At 50.2% G+C, this 19,729-nt stretch overlaps 1 protein-coding gene across 1 annotated transcript in view; it reads right to left on the bottom strand.

The window, feature by feature from the left end:
* Positions 1-5,834: 5,834 nt before the first annotated feature.
* LOC125940168 (uncharacterized) overlaps positions 5,835-19,729 on the bottom strand; it is a 54,352-nt gene continuing 40,457 nt past the window's right edge. Inside the window, exon 2 of the mRNA XM_049655945.1 lies at positions 5,835-7,145. Coding sequence (XP_049511902.1) covers positions 5,928-7,145 — 1,218 coding nt within the window. The 3' untranslated portion in view covers positions 5,835-5,927. The remainder of the gene's footprint in view (positions 7,146-19,729) is intronic.

The raw sequence follows: 19,729 nt of genomic DNA, 5'->3' as shown, positions 1-19,729 counted from the left end.
GCTGGCGGCGGCGGTGGTGGACGTCGGAACTGCGGCGTTACGGGGCCCTGGCGCGAGCGCGGAGGGGGGCCTTGACGACGGGCGACGGCGGCGTAGGTCATCGCTTACGGCTCGGATGGCGGCGATTCGGGAAATCCTAGCGATTGCTGGATTTCCTCCCGCACGATATCGGCGATGGAAGCAACTTGAGGCTGCGACGACGGTAGCAACTTCTGCAGCTCTTCGCGTACTATCGCCCTGATGGTGTCTCGTAGGTCGTCGGAGTCGACCTACGAGACACCATCATTCTATCATCACCATCTATGGTGGTAATCCTTGGACTTCGGCGTACTGTGGCGTCGAACGGCGATTGTATTGCCGGTTGCGCATGTCCAGTGCTTTCTCGATCATCGTAGCCTCCGAGAGAAAGTCTTGGACTGTCGTTGGTGGATTCTGCACCAGTCCGGCGAATAGCTCCTGCTTAACTCCCCGCATGAGCAAGCGAACTTTCTTGTCTTCTGGCATAGCGGGGTCGGCGTGCCGGAATAATCGAGTCATTTCTTCAGTGTACATACCGATGCTCTCATTCGGGAGCTGTACACGGTCTTCCAACAAGGCTGCAGCTCTTCCTTTACGGACGACGCTCGTGAAGGTGTCCAGGAATGCGGCTCGGAACAGGTCCCAGGTTGTTAGTGCACGCTCCCTATTCTCGAACCAGGTTCTGGCGCCGTCTTCAAGCGAGAAGTAAACATGGCGCAGCTTGTCGTCGCAGTCCCACTTGTTGAACGTAGCCACCTGGTCGTATGCCTCCAGCCAGCCTTCAGGTCTTCACATGGCGATCCGCGGAAAGTCGGCGGCTCCCTGGGTTGTTGCATCACGATTGCAGATGTTGGCGCAGGGGCTGTCATGGTAGCTGCTGCCGAGGTCGTGACTTTTGTCTTCTTGGTCGCTGTGGTCTTCTCGGGAAGAAGTCCGTACTCCGGCAGAAGTCCTTGCTGCCTACGGCTAGCTCGCTGTTCCTTGGCGACGTTGGCGCTGTCCTCCGGTTTCGGGCTTGGATCACGGCTTTGCGGGGGCGTTCGCTGCATGAACGCACTTGCACCTCCACCAGATGTCACGTAGTAGTGACGCTGAAGTAAACAGTCGTAAAACTGTGTATGACGAAACTGGTTGTTTATTGGGCGAACCTGTGCCCACAAAAGCAAGCTACACTCAAAGCACAACGATAGCGGTGAACACAGTCGGCGATCGTAGAAAATTTGATCAGCGGCGCGACGCGTCGGCTTTTATACCTGAGTCATCGAAGGTTCTAGATTAAACCCTGATGCCCGCGTGTCTTCCAGAAAGTTCTAGACAATTCGCGTTGGTCACACAATCAGATAACATAAGCGTCGGTGAAAACAGGCAATGAAAAGAAGCATCGATTAACGTTCTAGAAACTTCCGATACAGGCGCGTCCTGCGCCGAGCGATAACGTTTAACATTTGTTAGCCGGTGGAAAGCGGCCACCGGTGAAAGATAAACATGTATACGTGTCAATAGTGTATTTCTTGCTGGCATTGGGGAAAGGTACGGTGAAGGGTCCAGTCTGAGTTTATTGTTGCGAAGTAATGAAAGAAAATCGTACAGATTTTCCCTTCTAATTTCTTTCTTCTCATTCTTGTAAATCTCCATTGTCCTTTTTGTTTCCATTCTTTGCATCCAATTCACTGTCTCTATTTCTCTCACTTTCTTTCTGATGACTCCTGGTTGTCTATTTACAGTTTTGATTATCCTGTACTTGGTTGCCAACTTCCTTGTCCTCTTCCTCCATTCTGTGTCCACGCTTTTCATGTACAGATACTTGTGCACTTTAGCCGCCCATTTATTTTCATCCATGTTCCTGAGCCTTTCTTCAAAACTAATTTTGCTCTGTGCTTCTCTGACTTCAAAAGAGGTCCAACCCATGTCGCCCTGCACTGCCTCATTTGTGGTATTACCGTGGGCTACCAAAGCCAACCGGCCTACTGATCTTTGGTTAACTTCCAAACTTCCAAAGCCGACAAGATATCCGATTTTTAAGCATATAATGGCATTTGCGAATGTTAGCACTGGCACCATTACTCCTTTCCAGACTCCACGCACCACCTCATACTTATTGTGGTCCCACAGTGCTCTGTGTTTAATTATTGCTGCATTCCGCTTCCCCTTTATTTTCAGGCTATCTTGGTGGTTGCTTGAGTAATTCTTTCCTTCGTTTATGTGTACGCCGAGATACTTATATTGCTTCACTATGGGTATTACGTGCTGTTGAATTGACACCACGAAGTTACTCGTCTCTTCATTAAAGATCATAATTCCTTATTTCTCTGTGCTAAACTTAAGGCCTAGATTTGTCGCTACATTCCCACAGATATTCGCAAATATCTGTAAATCTTTTTATTGACCGCTAGTAGCACAATGTCGTCTGCGTACATCAGTCCAGGGACCCTCTGTTGCACCATTTGTCCATTATGCATGTAGGATAAATCAAAACCTAATTCTCTGTTTTCCAGTCGTCTTTCTATACCCTTAACGTAAAGCGTGAACAACAATGGTGACAGAGGGCATCCTTGCTTCAATCCTTGGTGAATTCCCACCATTTCATTTCCTTTTCGGCCTTCCCATGCCACTTGTACTCGGTTGTCTCTATATATCTCCCTCAGCAGCACCACGAAATCGTAATCTATGCCTTCGTGCTGAAGAGTATCCCATAACAATTACCTGTCTACGTTGTCATAAGCTTCTTTAATATCTAGAAATGCTATCCATAAAGGTCTTTTCTGAGCTACTGAAATCTCTATGCACTGAGTTAGTACAAACATATTGTCTTCTAAGCGTCTGCCTGGCCTGAACCCATTCTGTAGTTCCCCCAATACATCGTTTTTCTCCACCCACTTCGACAGTTCTAATTTTATGGCTTGCATTGCCATTCTATATATCACCGACATTACTGTAACTGGCCTGTACGAGCTCGTCTTATCCTTATCTCCTTTGCCTTTGTAGATGAGATTCATCTTGCTTTCACGCCATCCAACGGGAATTTTCGTTGTTCTAATCAAAATCAGAATCAGATTGTTCGAAGTGATGCCGCCGCCTGGTGGCGGAGAGCTGTCCCAGACAAACTTACTGCTAACATTGCAATTCTTCGCGGCTGGTGTTAACTTTCGGGAGCGGCGTAATCGTAAGCACACGATTACGCCACTGCGGATCCGCCGCGGTGGCTTAGTCTTCTAAGGCGTTGCGCTGCTGAGCACGAGATCGCGGGATCGAATCCCGGCCCCGGCGGCCGCAATTCGATGGAGGCGAAATGCAAAAACGCCCGTGTGCTTGCGTTGTAGTGCGCGTTAAAGAACCCCACGTGGTCAAAATTAATCCGGAGCCCTCCACTACGGCGTGCCCCATTATCAGAACTGGTTTTGGCACGTAAAACTCCAGAAAGAAGAACGCGCCTGCGGAAAACTTACACCAGCAGTGAAGTTGAATATTGTCACGTTGTAGTAACGGTGAATAACATAGTATAGCAATACTGTGCATTGCGAAACTAACATTTTATTGGGTGACCCTGTGCCCACAGAAGCAAGTGAGGCTCGAAGCACACCGATTTACTGTCGACGATCGTCCAAAATGTGCGGGTCAAGCGTCGGACTCGCCGAAGGTTCCAGCGCAATTGTTGGTGCCCGCGTGCTACAGAAAGTACTACACAATTCTGCTTGCGATACAATCAGATTACACAGGGTCCGGTGACAACAGAAAATGGATAGAACCATTGGCATTCTGCGCTTAAAATCGGATACCTTGTCGGGGTTGAAAGTTAACCAAAGATCGGTAGGCCGGTTGGCTTTGAGAGCCCACGATAAAACCACAAATGACACAGTGCAGGGTTACATGAGTTGGACCTCTCTTGAAGTCGGAATACCCCAGAAGAAAATTACCTTTGAAGAAAGACTTGAATTTAAATTTATCCAGTTTGTCCGAAACTGCTGCCGTGTCAAGTAGAAGCGTTTCATTGCTTTCTTATATCACCTTTGCCCTCTGTCGCGCTCCCTCGATGCATACAAGCTGTCCATTCCCCTGTGCAGCGCGGTTGAGGAGCCCTCCATGAGAGGCTGTTACTGTGCTGAATATTACCCAACTTTTCTGCCCCCAAAACAGGAATCTGCAGCGAGCGAAGAGTGGCAAGTTTCGTGATTGCGTCCGCTATACCGGGTCTGTCTTCTCTCTCTACCTTCCGACCCCGACGTGGGTGCGGCCAGCGACGGCTACGGGGACTCCCTGAAAAGGGAAGTACCCTAAAGCGGTTCCTCAGGACCACCAATAAAGTTATTTGTCTGTCTGTGTCTCTCTACCTCATCTCTACCATTCCATCTACCTCACCTCTGTACAGCTGGGCGTTAGTACAAAGATAAGCGCTGCAGCTTCAGCATTGCTTTTGCGGAGAGCTCACGGATAATTGCAGCCGTAGCAGTCTAGGGGCTATTGTGGGCAAGGGAGCTCCAGAGGCCCTTGTGGCGACGCAATGGAAAGTGTGGGTTTCAGCCTCTTTCGTGGGCCGATTCCAACGGATGTGCCGTCTGGAAATGTGCGCCTATGATCGCAAAGATGAATCCGGTATCAGTGTTCCCGGTGGTATTGGTACCGATGGTACCTTTGGTGCGCGGATTCCGAAGATCCATCTAGTACCGCTTGTAAGGTGCTCCTTGTGATATCGGTACCGTTGCGCCTATCCCAAAGATCTGATACCCGTAGTACGGTGCTCCCAGTGGTATTGGTACCAGTACGCCTATCCCAAAAATAGATCTGGTACCGGTGCTCCCATTTATATCGGTACTGGTAGCACCAGTGATGCGTCGATCCTAAGATCGATATGATACCAGTGGCGCAGCACTGACTGCGATAGTAAGGTTTAGAGTTGCAGTTAAACTCCTCGTGCGTGGGTCCGAATAACGCGGACTGGACATACGCGGGTGCGCCAAAATTTCCAGCACTCCTATAAGCTTTAATACGCCGTGTAGGGCCTGTAATAACATCGCAACGGCGTTGCTACGCTGGCCGTAAAAAACCGCGCCAGTAACATTACATCACTTTCAGGTTTGAGCACTGATATTGTTCATTTTTAATAATAGTCTGAAAATATTTAAGATAAAAGGCATGCGCTGTGAATGTTATGTTTCATGAAATTTATTTAGCGGCTGCCGTTCTCAAAATTGAGGAATAATTTATGCAAGAACGTAAGGCCTGGTGTGAACAGCTTTAGTTATTGAATAGTATAGCAATATACTCCGCATATATGGCAGGAATAAGCATATAGCATAAGTATACCATAAATATATGCGAAGCCCCACGGCGACGCCAACGGCGGAAATGCGCTTGGAGTGTCCATATAATTGCTATCGCAATAAAAGCATGCGTCCTCAGTGAACGTTCCTGAGCCCCATTATGAGCGCCCACATGCAGTAACACTCAATGCTCTCATTTACGAAGTATACTGTTATCGCGCGTTACTGAGGAGGCAGCGCGTAAGGTAAAAGCGCACAGCTGCATCCCTAAGACAGCGCGCAAGAAAGCGTCGACAGCAGCATGGCTAGTTCCCGCGACCGCCACTCGGAACTAGCTCTTCGATTGGAGAGTATAGAGATCTAGGAAACTGAGGTGGTTCTAGTACCATCGGTCGAGTCCGTTCTCAGGTCTGACGACTAAGCGCTCTAGCGACGGCCTCCTAAAGCTTGTCATCCATACCGCCACCTATTTGCTGGATAGCGCATAGAATTGTATACAATTTTTAAATAAACGTATAAGAATCATGCTAACAGACACCACGATATCGGAATCTCGGCAAAGTAATTCTTATTCTGGACAGAAAAGAACTGAAGCAGTATATGGCACTTTAATATTCACGAGTGTTATCTCGCGTATCATGCAAGGCCACACTATTGAGCATGAACACTCAAGCTAGCCGGGGCGCCACCTCGGGAGAACTCGTTCTCGGTCCTGACGGCACGTCCGTCGCCACTCGCTGCAGAAATGCTTGTCCCGCCAAGGCTCCTATGAGAAGCCTTCTCCTTCAAAGCGCTTGCATCTGCCGTGCCGGCACTAAGCTTCGCATTTTCACGTGGAACATCGCGTGTCCTTGCCGACGCGTTCACACGGCTACTATAGGAAATCGCCGGCACCTCGTCTGATTTGACAACAGCGGCGGAAGCCTTGGAAGTGCCCGTCGTGCGTCGGTTAGCAACTGCCGTGTCGGCGCTCCACATCACATTCTCGCTTGTGGCAACCCGTGTCCTTGCCGACGAGCTCACGTGGCCACCAGAAGTAATATCCGACACCTTGTCAGACCTGACCACAGCACGGGAAGCTTTCGAACTGCCCGTCATGCTTTGGTTGGCATCTGGCGCGCCGGCGTTCCGCTTTGTATCCTCACTTGTAGCAACCGGTATCCTTTCCGACGCGTTCACGCGACTACCCGCGGTATTCGCCGACACTTCGTCTGATTTGACTGCAGCACGGGAAGCCTTCGAACTGCCCGCTATTCTTCGGTTGGCATCTGGCGTGCTGGCGCTTCGCGTCGTGTCCTGGCTTGCAGGAACCCTTGTCCTTGCCAACTCGTTCACACGACTACCAGCGGAAATCACCGACACCTCGTGTGAGCCAGCCGCAGCGGCGGAAGCCTTTTCTTTCGAACGGTCTGTTGTGTTGCGATTGGCACCGGCCGTTACGGCTCTTCGCGTCGCATTCTTGCTTGTAAGAGCACGTGTCGTTCCCGAAGCATTTCTTCGACTACCAGCGGAAGTTACCGACACCTCGTGTGAGCTGGCCACACTGCGCCTCTTGTCGGTGTCCGCCCTCAAGTTCGCGATACGATGCGCTGCTGCGCCGGCAGACGGCGCGTTGGCCGGGTGTTGCCGCTTTCTGTGCAACCTGACTCCGTTGGAGGCCAGTAGCCTGGCCTCCCTCGCGGAGCGTCGAGTAGAACGTCGAGTGGCTGCCGTACGCTTGGCACGCTTCCCCGATGTTCTTTCCGTCCCTTGGTGCTGACTGGACTGCCTCACCACAGCCCCGTTGGCCAATCTAACGCGGGAGCGTCGCCTGGACGATTTTCGATGCTCTCGCTGCCTGGACACGACAGCCGTCTTCAGGGGCTTGTCCTGCAACAAGGGAACAGCGCATTGGCATCAAGCGGGCGCTGCCCAGTGATGTTGACTCACGATGTAGTTCCAGTGAGCACACTATTCTTGTACCTATCCAAAAAAGTTAGGCGATTCAACCTCTATATGACGTCGATCAAAGACAATAGTTTTAGCAGAGAGTCGCTGCAGGGAGCTGTGTAGATTTCCCATTTCTGATAACCGCGTTTTGCAGCCTAGTTGGCCTAACTTTAAAACGTCCAGGAAGCCAAGTGGGCACAAGTTTTATAGTGGAGCGACGGATGCGTTCTACGTGCCGCTGTTGTCCTGAGCGTGGTGCGCACGCGCATTAGCGTTCCCTCTATAAGCACGTGTGCAAATTGTTGGTATGCATCGGTCTGAGCGGAGCACACCGTGAATGCTCTGCTAAAATTCGCTAATGTTTTCCTGAGCAGTAAGGTATGCGACCGGGCTAGTTGGTGTTGATCCATGACGTTTAACAGCGCGAACTTGGACAAAGGATGGTGAAAGAGACAGACGTAGACAAGCGCCGACTTCCTACTGAATTTTAATTCCAGAAAACACAAACGTATATACGGGGTGCATATGCGAGATTTTACACCTTGGTGTCGGGCACTGATGCGTAGATTTGTTCTGTCATAGATATGAGCCAGCGCTGGTGTAAAATCGCGCATGTGCACCCCGTGTATATGTTTTTCTGGAATAAAAAATCAGTTGGAAGACAGCGCTTATCTACGACTTTCTCTTTCGCCGTCCTTTGTCCAAGTTCGCGCTGTTAAAGGCCCTGAGCAAGTTGAGGGCGATTATGGGGCGGCGAATATCTCAAAAACGTTCGGTTTGTAGATGACATTGTCCTGTTCAGAAACAATTGGGGCGAATTACAACAAATGATTGAGGACCTTAACTTAGAAAGTGTAAGAGTGGGGTTGAAGATTAATATGGAGAAGACAAGATAATGTTCAATAGCCTGGCAAGGGAACAAGACTTCAGAATCACCAGTCAGCGTCTAGGGTCTATAAGGAGTACGTTTATCTAGGTCAATTACTCACAGGGGGACCTTAATCATGAGAAGAAAATTTATATAAGAATAAAAATGGGTTGGAGTGCATACGGCAGACATTGCCAAATCCTGACTGGGAGCTTACCTACTGTCGTTGAAAAGGAAAGTGTACAATCATTGCATTCTACCGGCGCTAACATATGAGGAAGAAACTTGGAGGCTAACAAAAGAGCTAGAGAACAGGTTAAGGACCGCACAAAGAGCGATGGAACGAAAAATGTTAGGCCTGACGTTAAGAGACGGGAAGAGATCAGAGAGAAAACTGGGATAGCCGATGTTCTAATTGACACTAGGAGAAAACAAAATGGAGCTGGGAAGGCGACGTAATGCGTAGGACGGATAACCGGTAGTCCATTAGACTTACAGAATGGATACCAACAGAAGGGAAGCGCAGCCGAGGGCGGCAGAAAATTAGGTGGGGTGATGAAGTTAGGAAATTTGCAGGCGCAATTTGGAATTAGCTAGCGCAAGACAGGGGTAATTGGAGATCGTAGTGAGAGGCCTTCGTCCTGCAGTGGACATAAATATAGGCTGATGATGATGATGATGATGATGATGATGATGATTATGAGGCAGGGACACTGCGGACGCCGCTCTATAACATCACCCCTCAGGTGAGGGAAGTATGAGGAGCGTCGCATTACTCGAATATTCACTGCACGACCTTCGGGATGAGCCTACATCGTTAGACTGCAATATTTCCAGGACTGGCTTACGAAAGAGGCTAGAATCAAACAGCCGAAACGGTAAAGTGTGGGTAACTCGCTTATAAAAAATTGCGGCAGAACCCATCTCACGATTACCGTCGACGGTAATGCGCTTGCATTGAATCAATATAGCGACACAACTTATCACCACCGTCTAAAAGAGTTATCTATAAGGCATATGCTGCAGCGGGACTCCTCTTCCGTACTTCCAAAAGAACACTTGGCACCATCTAGGACCGCCGCCGTGAAGCCTGCGCGTGGTCTCCGAAATGCATGGCGCGCCGGTGCACGTGGGCGCTGAGAAACGCGTCACGCGGCAACCGGGCTCCTCTTTCGCGCTTCTTTGTGGACGCGCTGCGCCATCTAGAGCCATTGCCACGAAGTCCGCGCGGAGTCACAGCGTCACTCTTCTGTAATTGGTTGGCCTATTCGGCAAGAGGACAGCCAGGCCGCAGCATTCACGGCACGAAACCCGGCAAGGTCCAACTGACCCAGATAGCTACTCTGGCGCAAAAAAAGGCCTCGCTTTTGAACATTTGGATGACGAGCAATGAAACGAGAAAAACAAAATTCACCAGCCCTTCCTCTGTCGAGAAAATGGGGTAAGCGAAGCTTATCGTGTACTTATCTGACCTTCGTCAGGGTAACGTAAAGTTCACGACATGTCACGGTAATAAAACATAAGCGTTTATTAAATGTATGCATCGAGGGAAGGGAACGTACAACGCAACGGAAGGAAAAGTTGCACGAAAGGCAAACAAGTAGAAGGAAAGCAAACGAAGAGTAGCAGGAAAGGGAAGGGAAAGTAGTAGGTCAAGTACACACACGACAACGTTCGCTCACCCTCATTTTCGCGACAGGGGAAGGGGAGGTGGTTTTCTTTCTTTCTCTCTCTCTCTTTATCTCTCTCTCTTTCTTTCTCACTTTTTCTTCCTTTCTCTCTTTCTTCCTTTATTCTGTCTTTCTCTCTCACTCTCTGTCTTTTGTCCCTGGTATATGCCATTGAGCTTCGACCCTTTCTGCACTATGATCAGGTTCGGCCCACTTTTCAGCGTGATACCACCCCTACCACCGCAGCCGAAACTTGTGAGCCTATAAAGCTTCGCTTAAAAATCCAGTTTCGCCAGAATGGGAAAGCCATGATTGCGATAACAAATTATCATACGCTATATGAAATAAGGTCGGAAGCTTTATCACCAGTATATATTGCTCTATAAGCATTCGCTTACCAACTAAATTGACAAGCATGGTGTCGCGCGCGCATGAACATGAACAGATTTCCCTCGATCAACCCGGACATTCGCCGTCAAAACGCTGGCTGATGAGGAGCGGCAGCAGCGGCGAACGAACGCTTAGTGCTAGGCTCTATAGCTTCAACGCGTCGGAAATTTGAGATTACGCAACCTCCAATGTTAGGGGCTCGAGAACACAGCGTACACGAAGACACAAGCCATTTCGGCTCACGTAAACTTTGTGCCCGCCACAGATTACTTCAAAAAATGTCGCAGTTTCGCCCGAAAGGCGAAGCATCAATTGCGATAGCAAATTGGTAGAGAGCTATTCGGAGTAGGGATAGTAGAGTAGTTTTATCGGCCGCATAAACTTGGACACATTCTCTTTCTAACTGAATTGACAAGCGTGGTGTCATCGCGCACAAGCAAACAAGAATAGATCCCACTGAATGACCGCAGACGACTGTCAAAACGCTGGCGCGGCCGCTGCAGCGGGCGAAGAATCGTGCGGTCTATCGCTTCAACGGAAACTGAGCGGCGAATGGACAGCGCATAAAGGTCAGAGCCGTGTGGAGACACGGCCGGGCTCGACTGGCGCGCGCGCTCGCTTCTTAAGAAGCGAGTGCGCGCGCCAGTCGAGCCCGGCCGTGGTGGAGATAAAGAGACGGTGCAGCCAGTGCAAGCGTATTTGTTGGCAGAGTAGAAGCTGCTCCCCCCGTCCCTCCCGCGCTGCCTCCCCGCTTTTTATTGCGATAGCAATTATATGGACACTTCTACCGGATTTCTGCCGTCGCCGTCGTCGTCGCCGTCGCGACGATGTGTTTCTCATGGGAAAGGAAGGACAACTCTGGAAGCATTCTTGATTGTGTCACACTGTCCCAGACAGCGAGCTGTGTGTTAAGCTCGCGTATTTGCGTTTTGTCAAACGCGCCGACACGCGAGAGATACGCCGTGTTTGCCTGACTCTTGTGCACATGCGTGAGTGCCGAGATAAAAATCTGCGTCATGCTCACCCATAAGGATGGTAAGTTCCCGGAGAAATGCACGAACTTTGAATGAACCAGATAGGAGGAATACGTACTCCTTGGCAAGTTGTTCCGTGATTTAAACTTAACTCTTTTTTTACCGCCAGCAATGCGTTTTTTTTTTCGGTGCAATTTTGTAGCGCTGCGCTGCCGACCCGGGCAGCATTGTATGTGTAGCGTGCGTTGGAAAATGTGGCCCGACTATTACTAACTGATTGAACAAGCGTGGTGTGAGCGCGCACAAACAAACATGAATAGATCACACTGAATGACTGCAGACAACGACTGTCACAACGCTGGCAGCAAGCGCATATATACGCCGCAGCGGCGAGGGCGGCTATCACGGAGAGCGAACGCACTCAATCTCCCAAGCGCAAGCAAGGAAGCGGGAAGCCAGCGCCGGAAAGAGCGGGGGGGGGGGGGGGGGGGCACTTCTACTCCGCCAACAACCGCGCTCGTCCCTCGTCCGCACCGTCTCTTATCTCCACACGGCTCTGACCTTTATGCGCCGTGCATTCGCCGCTCAGTTTCCGTTGAAGCGATAGACCGCACGTACCTTCCGCCGCTGCGGCGTATGCTTGCTGCCAGCGTTTTGACAGTCGTTGTCTGCAGTCATTCAGTGTGATCTATTCATGTCTGTTTGTGCGCGCTCACACCACGCTTGTTCATTCAGTTAGTAATAGTCGGGCCACATTTTCTAACGCACGCTACACATGCAATGCTGCCCGGATCGGCAGTGCAGCGCTACAGGTGTGTCCCTTCGCACGCGCTGCCCACGGGAGGCGCTTCTCATCAACACCAACGTTTCACACGCGCCTTCTCGTGGTCATCGAGTCTCTCTTCATGTCGGTCTACTTACGCCGCAGCACACCTGCTTACTTATCAGCTCATGTTTACTACAATTCATATTGCTACCAAAGCTGCTCACCTTACTTCGTATGACATTGCTGTGTTGCTATCGCATTCATTGCTTCGCCCTTAGGGCGAAACTGTGACAACTTTTTTTTTTTGCTTTCGCGTGGGAGATTGCGTTGCCAGTTCTCCTTTCGCTGGGTTGCAAGATAAGCATTTGGTGCCGTAGCACAGCGTCGCCCCGCCTCCCTCCCCCCCATACCCCCACGGCCTTTTGGGCGACAATCGCGTTTGCTTTCCGCCGTGCGTTGGCTCTCCGTGATAGCGCGCGTCCCCCGCGCGCTTTTACTCGTACGGCGCGCGGCGACGATTTCATCGCCCTTGGAATCTATACGGAACCTGACGGCGACGGCGACGACGACGCCGACGGCAAAAATCCCGTTGAAGTGTCCATATAATTGCTATCGCAATAAAATGGGGCGCGAGCGGCCGCGCAACAACGGCCGGGCTGGCTCGCTCACCTGCCTCCCTTTCGCCCCCCCCCCCCTCTTCCACCTCTTCTGCGAGCAGGAAGACGGCGCGCATCAAGCCACCACATTCTTCTTGGCTCACCCTCTCCTGCTTTCCATAACACCTTAGCATAGGCGCCGCGGGGATATGTTCTCATCGCACATGGACTCTATACAGAACATCATGGCGACGGCGAAAATTTACCTGGAGTATCCCTAAATTGCTATCGTAATAAAACGATAATTAACACTCTTATTTCGCCCGGCGTTTCAATGATTACTTTATTTGTGCCACGAGCGAACACCACGCATGCATGTAAGTTAGCGTTGCTAAACAACGTTTCGCAGTAGTACTCAAGACTAGAAGTATGAAGTAGAGGCCGATAACATATGGCTTGGGTCACGTACAGCCCCATAGTTAAACTAACGTTTAATACATCTGCCACGATGTGATCTCCCATGTAAGGCAATGAATATGCTCAACCCTCTCAGAGGTTATGAAGTATGGCGCACAGCAACGCCTCAAGCAAACACCTCCCCCTGTGTGTTCTGCGTACTACGCAGACAAACAGCAGTGGTGCACTGATGTAATCTCGACCGGGTGAGGTGGGTCGTCACCGCAGGAATCAGGAGACGACGATGAAGGCGGGCATCGTGATGATGAAAAATAGAAAAGATTGTATTCACTTCATTGGTACATGGTTTTGACTCTATCCGAGTCTCGAGCGGTTCTGATTAACACGGGGGCCAGGACGGCCTTAAATCCCCTCGTGGTGGCCGATGTTTTTCGGGGAAGTCCTCTCTCCGGTGGTCAAGTTGACGACCTCCTCTCCCTCGGGTCCTCCTTCTTGGTAGCTCGCCGTTTTCGTCTGCTCCGTAGAGGTGAGACGCTCTCTCGGGGATGAAGGGTATTATCTCGTCACGGGAAAAGCGCTGGGGCTTGCTTCCCACATTGGAGAGATACAGATTCCAGGAAGATCATAACCTGCCGATGACTCCTTCGGGGAACTTGTGGAAGTGTCAGACCTCTGTCGGGCGGTCAAGTTGACGACCTCCTCTCCCTCGGGTCCTCCTTCTTGGTAGCTCGCCGTTTTCGTCTGCTCCGTAGAGATCAGACGCTCTCTCGGGGATGAAAGAGGATTATCTCGTCACGGGAAAGGCGCTCGAGCTTGATTCCCACATTTGACAGGTGCAGTTCCAAGCCGATCATAACAGCCCGTGCACCGCCACAGGAGGTCTCGAAGGGGTTGCAGCATCCAAGCAGCTCGAAGAGACCGTAGACCCCGCGCCTCTGCTTTGTTTCGCCGTTCGTTCCAAGGCAGGCCAGGTGACACTCTCTGGAAATAGACCACGCCAAGCCCAAGGCACAACAAACAGAGAGCACCCAACTGACCATGAGAACTGCCAGGTTCACACATGCTTCACGCAAAGCCTTATCAGAATTAAACCTGCAGCCCTCGTTCGAGCTTCCCGAAAATTAACAAAAGGAAAAAACCAGACTTAAGTGCATTTTTCAATTAACCTAATACCTAACGTTTTTGTTTCTCCTGCCCGGGAAAGCCACATTTATTGAGAGACAGAGAGTGCATTGAAATACAGCAATAATGGGGTTAATCATGAGTTGAAAACTGAAGAACAAAACACATCCGCGAAAAAAAAACGAAAGGGGCCCTTTTCAACATTTTGCTTCACACAGGGAAGTTACGGCTGAGGCCATCCGCATTGGCATTGTCGCGTCCTTTCCTGTACCTGACATCAAAGCTATGCTCTTGCAGGCTAAGGCTCCAGCGTAGCAGTCTGCCATTCCTCGGGGACATATTCCTAAGCCACGTCAAAGGACAATGGTCAGTTTCCACTAGGAACCGTGATCCTGCCAGATAACATTGAAGATAGTGTATTGCCCATACCAAGCAAGCGCACTCCTTCTCGGAAGTACTATAGGCCTGTTCGCGGACAGTCAGCTTCCGGCTTACGAACACTACCGGGTGTTCCTCCCCGTTTTCACTTTTCTGACTGAGCACTGCACCCATGCCTCGATCACTAGCATCGCACTGCAGATCATAAACAGGAGCTCTCAAGATGGGTTTGTCGGCTAAAGCGGCCTTTAACTTGAGGAAAGATTCGTCTATTTGTTCGTTCCACACAATTTTCACTGGTTCATTCTTCCGTAAACTGTCCGTGAGGGGACTTGCGATTTCTGAAAAGTTACGGATGTAATGTTGATAATAGCCAGTTAGTCCCAAAAAGGAACGGACATCTGTTTTCGTCACTGGTCTAGGGTAATCGGATATGGCGGCTACTTTATCTCAAGGGGGCGTCTGTAGCCACGTCCGACCTTGTGGCCTAAGTAGCTAACTTCGGCTTTTCCTAGTTGACATTTTTCGCCCTTCAGGGTCAAACCGGCCGCACGCAAACTCTCTAGCACATTCTTAAGGTGATGCAAATGGTCCTCCCAAGTAGGAGAGAAGACTGCGTGGTCATCCAAGTAGGGAAGCGCGTAGTCCTGCATTCCTTTCAGAACCCGGTCCATAAGTCGTGAGAAACAAAACGGAGCGTTTTTCAATCCGAAAGTGAGGACAAGGGGCCGAAAGGTACCTAGAGGGGATGTAAAGGCGGCATAATGGCTAGCTTGCTCTGTCAGTGGTACCTGCCAGTAACCCCTCGTTAAGTCTAGCGTAGATACATATTCAGCCCTGCTGATGGTCTCCACCCGCTCTTCCAGATTAGGAATGGGGTAATTCTGATCTTTGGTTATGGCGTTTAGCCTTCGGTAATCGATACAAGGCCTGGGGCTTTTCCCCGGAGCCTCAACCAGAATTAGCGGGGACGCGTACTCTCTCAGAGGGAACAATTAACCCCAGCTCTAACAGCCTCTGGATCTCGGTTTCCAAAATTTGCCTCTGCCTAGGTGAAACCCGGTAGGGCCTGCACTGAATGGGCACGTCCGATACCAGCTTAATATCATGCTCCATCAAGCTAGTTCTACCTGGCCGGTCTAAAAAAAACAGTCTTCAATGTTACCCACGAGCTCTCGCAGTTCGCTTCGCTGGTGTCGATTTAAATTTGGGTCTGCGCCTATGTCCGTGTATACTTTAGAAAGTGGAAGTTCCGTTGGCGGCATCGGATAAGCAAATTCTGTTTCCACTTCTTCGGGCGTATTTAGGGCGAGATGAACTATGGCTTCACGCTCTCGATATGGTTTCATTAGGTTCGTGTGGTATATCCTCAGCTCTTTACGTCTACCCGGTAATTTGATGACATAGTTTGTGTCTGAGAGTTTCTCCATGACCTCCGCAGGTCCTTCCCAAAGGACGTCTAGCTTGTTTTTTCTGGACGCCGTTAGCAAAAGCACCTTATCTCCTACAGTGAAAGTCCGCTTCCGAGCGTTCCTATCATAGTATACTTTAGCTTTCATCTGGGCGGATTTCATGTTTGCCTCCACCAGCTCTTGACAAGATTGCAACCGCTCTAGGAGTTCCAATACATACTCAACAACTGTCGGGTCATCTCCGCGCCCTTCCCACGCCTCGCGCACCATTTGAAGCGGAGATCGAAGCGACCTCCCATAAACGAGCTCAGCTGGGCTGAATCCTGTGGCTTCATGCGGCACCGACATCAAGGCAAACATAGTGGCCGCTAAGCATGCCTCCCAGTCCTTTCTTTGCTCGTAGCACAATGCCCGCAGTACCCTTTTCAGAACGGAGTGCCATGCTTCTACACTGTTGCTCTGTGGATGCCGCACCGAACTGCGGATGATGCGAATGCCGCGCCTTTCTAGGAAGGTGGTAGTAAGCGCGCTGGTGAATACGCTGCCCTGATCACTCTGTAATTCAGATGGGAAACCTAATCGGGAGAACACCGAGAGTAAGGCTTCAACTACCTCGACTGAATTTATTTCTTTTAGGCGAACGGCCTCCGGAAACTTCGTTGCGGGGCAAATCATTGTCAAAAGGTATTTGTACCCTGAACTCGTCACGGGAAGGGGTCCCACAATATCAACCACTAAGCGTTTGAAGGGTTCAGTGATTACGGGAACTAACTTCATAGGTGCTTTCCTCTTTTCGTGTGGCTTTCCCACTTTCTGACAAGCCTCGCACGTTTGGACATAATTTTCTACATCCTTGAAGCATCCCGGCCAATAAAATTCTCGCAGTAACCTGTCTTTAGTCTTCTTTATGCCTAAATGACCCGCCCAGCCGTTGCCATGGCACAGGTTGAGGATTGGAGCTCTGTATCTTGAGGGAACGAGCTGATCATACTGTACTCCCTTCGTGTCTTTGTACTGTCGGTACAAAAGACCAGCGCGACGCCGAAAAGTGATGTTTCTTCTGGCTATCCCCTCTTTCTCTAGTTCTTTCAGTTTGTCGAGGGACAGATCACTCTGTTGTTCTGCCGCGAGTCCCTCTTTATCAACTCTCAGTAGGTCTAAAAAGCCTTCCGAATGTGGCAGTACGAAATTAGTCTCTAATTCCTCAGCTAGCCCTTGCGGCGATATTTCTACTGAGCCGCATGCCTCCTCGCTAGCGCCTTTTTCACTGCTTTCACTAGCTAGGGGCTGTGCTTCCTGAGTGTCTATGCCATGAGGCACATTTCTGGCTTCGCTGCCGTGTTTCATCTTTGCCGCGATCTCCCGAGCTTTGGAACGCGTGAGAGCTTGGACCGTATGGTCGCCAAAACTCAGACCCTTCTTCTTCAACAGCATCTCCGAGCGATTTGAAAACAAGTAGGGATAATGTTCGGACAGATTTTGTGATACTGCGGCTTCAGTCCTCAATAGTCCGAACGGCCCCTCAATATTCACGTTGGCTATGGGCAAGCAGACACTATTTTCCTCACTTACCTGCCGGATCCATGCACATTCCCCAGTGAAATCTTCAGGTTTCACGTACGCGGGGTGGACAATGTCCATTGTCGCAGCTGAGTCCCTAAGTACCTTACATGGTATTCCATTCACTACTAGGTCGCGAAGGTAGGGTGCTAAGAGCGCCAAGTTGTTGTCGTCACCATTCGCAAAAGAAAAAAACTATTCTAGGCTTCCGGCAGCCGATCGCAAGGTGTCCAGGCTCCTGGCAACGGAAACAGACGACCGGTTTTGTAGCCTCCAATGCTCTTGTTGTTTTCTTTTCATCTTTCGCTGCGCTGTTATTATGGCCTAAATTATCGGTCCCACTTCCAGCTTTCTCGTTGTGAAAGGGGCGCCTGCTTTCCTCTTTGCTGATTTTCGTCAACGGCCTGACGCGTGTTTTCTCGGTTTCGCGACGTGCGGCGAATTCATCTGCTAGTACAGCAGCACGTTCTAAGTCCTTTTCGCCCGACCTATCTTGAATCCACAGGCGCATCTCTTCGCTCAAGGACCCATAGAACTGCTCCTTGCAGATTAGCTCCACAACCTTGTTGTGACAACCGAACGCATCTTCCCCTTTTAGCCACTCAATCAAATTGGCTTTCAGCTTATAACTGAAATCTTGAAAAGACTCGCCCGGTGTCCTAACTGCCTCCCGAAAACGGCGGCGGAAAGCCTCTGCTGAGAGCCGATATTTTCTTAGCAGTGCAGCTTTTACTTTCTGATAGTCCTCTGACTCGTCCTTCGTTAGCCTTGCAATTATTTCGGTTGCTTCGCCAGGAAGAACGGTCAGAATCTGTTGTGGCCAACTCTCTAGTGCCAATCCGTTTCTCTCGCAGGTTCGTTCAAAAGTAACGAGAAACAAACCCATGTCATCGTTCACCTTGTACGATGGCATGAGATCCCTTATCTTCACTCCTACTTCACCTGAACGTCTTTCATCTATTGAGAGGTTATTTGCTGATTGCCTGGCCAGATCCCGCTGCACGTCTAGTTCTTTTAGCTTTCGTTCGTGAGCTCTCTGTTCCTCTCGTTCCTTTCTCTCTGCAGCTCTCTGTTCCTCGCGTTCCTTTCTCTCTGCAGCTCTCTGTTTCTCGTGTTCCTTTCTCTCTGCAGCTTCCCTTTGTTCAGCTTTCTCAGCTCTTTGCCTTTCCTCTGCAGCGTTTTGCTCAGCTTTCTCAGCTCGTTTCTCTATCTCTTCCCATGCTTCTGAAATTTCGTCCTCAAGAGCCCCGCACTTTTCAATCGCCTCAATAAGCTGCGGCTTCCTCTGACTTTTCCCGACCTCAATTCCCAGCTCTTCACAAAGTAATAAAAACTCTGGCTTTATCCGTTTGCCCAATTCCGTGGTCAATCCCGAACGAGGACTTTCTTACTTTGCTGTGACGTGAGGAAGCTTTCAACAGGAGCCTGCACGTACAGAAACTAATTTACCGTTTTAGAAAACACACAAGCTAAAACCTGGCAAATTCTCAAAGAAAGTCAAGCGCTCACCATTCTGCTGAAGCCAGTACGAAGGGTGGAGTATCCCATTGCTGCCAACCAGCTGATGTAATCTCGACCGGGTGAGGTGGGTCGTCACCGCAGGAATCAGGAGACGACGATGAAGGCGGGCATCGTGATGATGAAAAATAGAAAAGATTGTATTCACTTCATTGGTACATGGTTTTGACTCTATCCGAGTCTCGAGCGGTTCTGATTAACACGGGGGCCAGGACGGCCTCAAATCCCCTCGTGGTGGCCGATGTTTTTCGGGGAAGTCCTCTCTCCGGTGGTCAAGTTGACGACCTCCTCTCCCTCGGGTCCTCCTTCTTGGTAGCTCGCCGTTTTCGTCTGCTCCGTAGAGGTGAGACGCTCTCTCGGGGATGAAGGTTATTATCTCGTCACGGGAAAAGCGCTGGGGCTTGCTTCCCACATTGGAGAGATACAGATTCCAGGAAGATCATAGCCTGCAAATGACTCCTTCGGGGAACTTGTGGAAGTGTCATACCTCTGTCGGGCGGTCAAGTTGACGACCTCCTCTAACTCGGGTCCTCCTTCTTGGTACTCGCCGTTCTCGTCTGCTCCGTAGAGATCAGACGCTCTCTCGGGGATGAAAGAGGATTATCTCGTCACGGGAAAGGCGCTCGAGCTTGATTTCCACATTTGACAGGTGCAGTTCCAAGCCGATCATAACAGCACGCAAGGTAACGTTCAACATGAACTCTCGCGGTGGACTAAACGTTGAAGAAATTTAAGCATTCGCCGTCAACATCACCTCTATTTACCTTCAATCAAAGCAAGCAGCACAGAAAGTTTCGCTTACATCGATTCACAGTGCGTGGAATCTGCGTATAACCCCCCCCCCCCCCATGAA

This window comes from Dermacentor silvarum, chromosome 9 (genome assembly GCF_013339745.2).
Source record: "Dermacentor silvarum isolate Dsil-2018 chromosome 9, BIME_Dsil_1.4, whole genome shotgun sequence".
NCBI lineage: Eukaryota > Metazoa > Arthropoda > Arachnida > Ixodida > Ixodidae > Dermacentor > Dermacentor silvarum.
The sequence above is the reverse complement of the archived record's forward strand: the minus strand, read 5'-3'. Positions and strand labels throughout refer to the sequence as shown.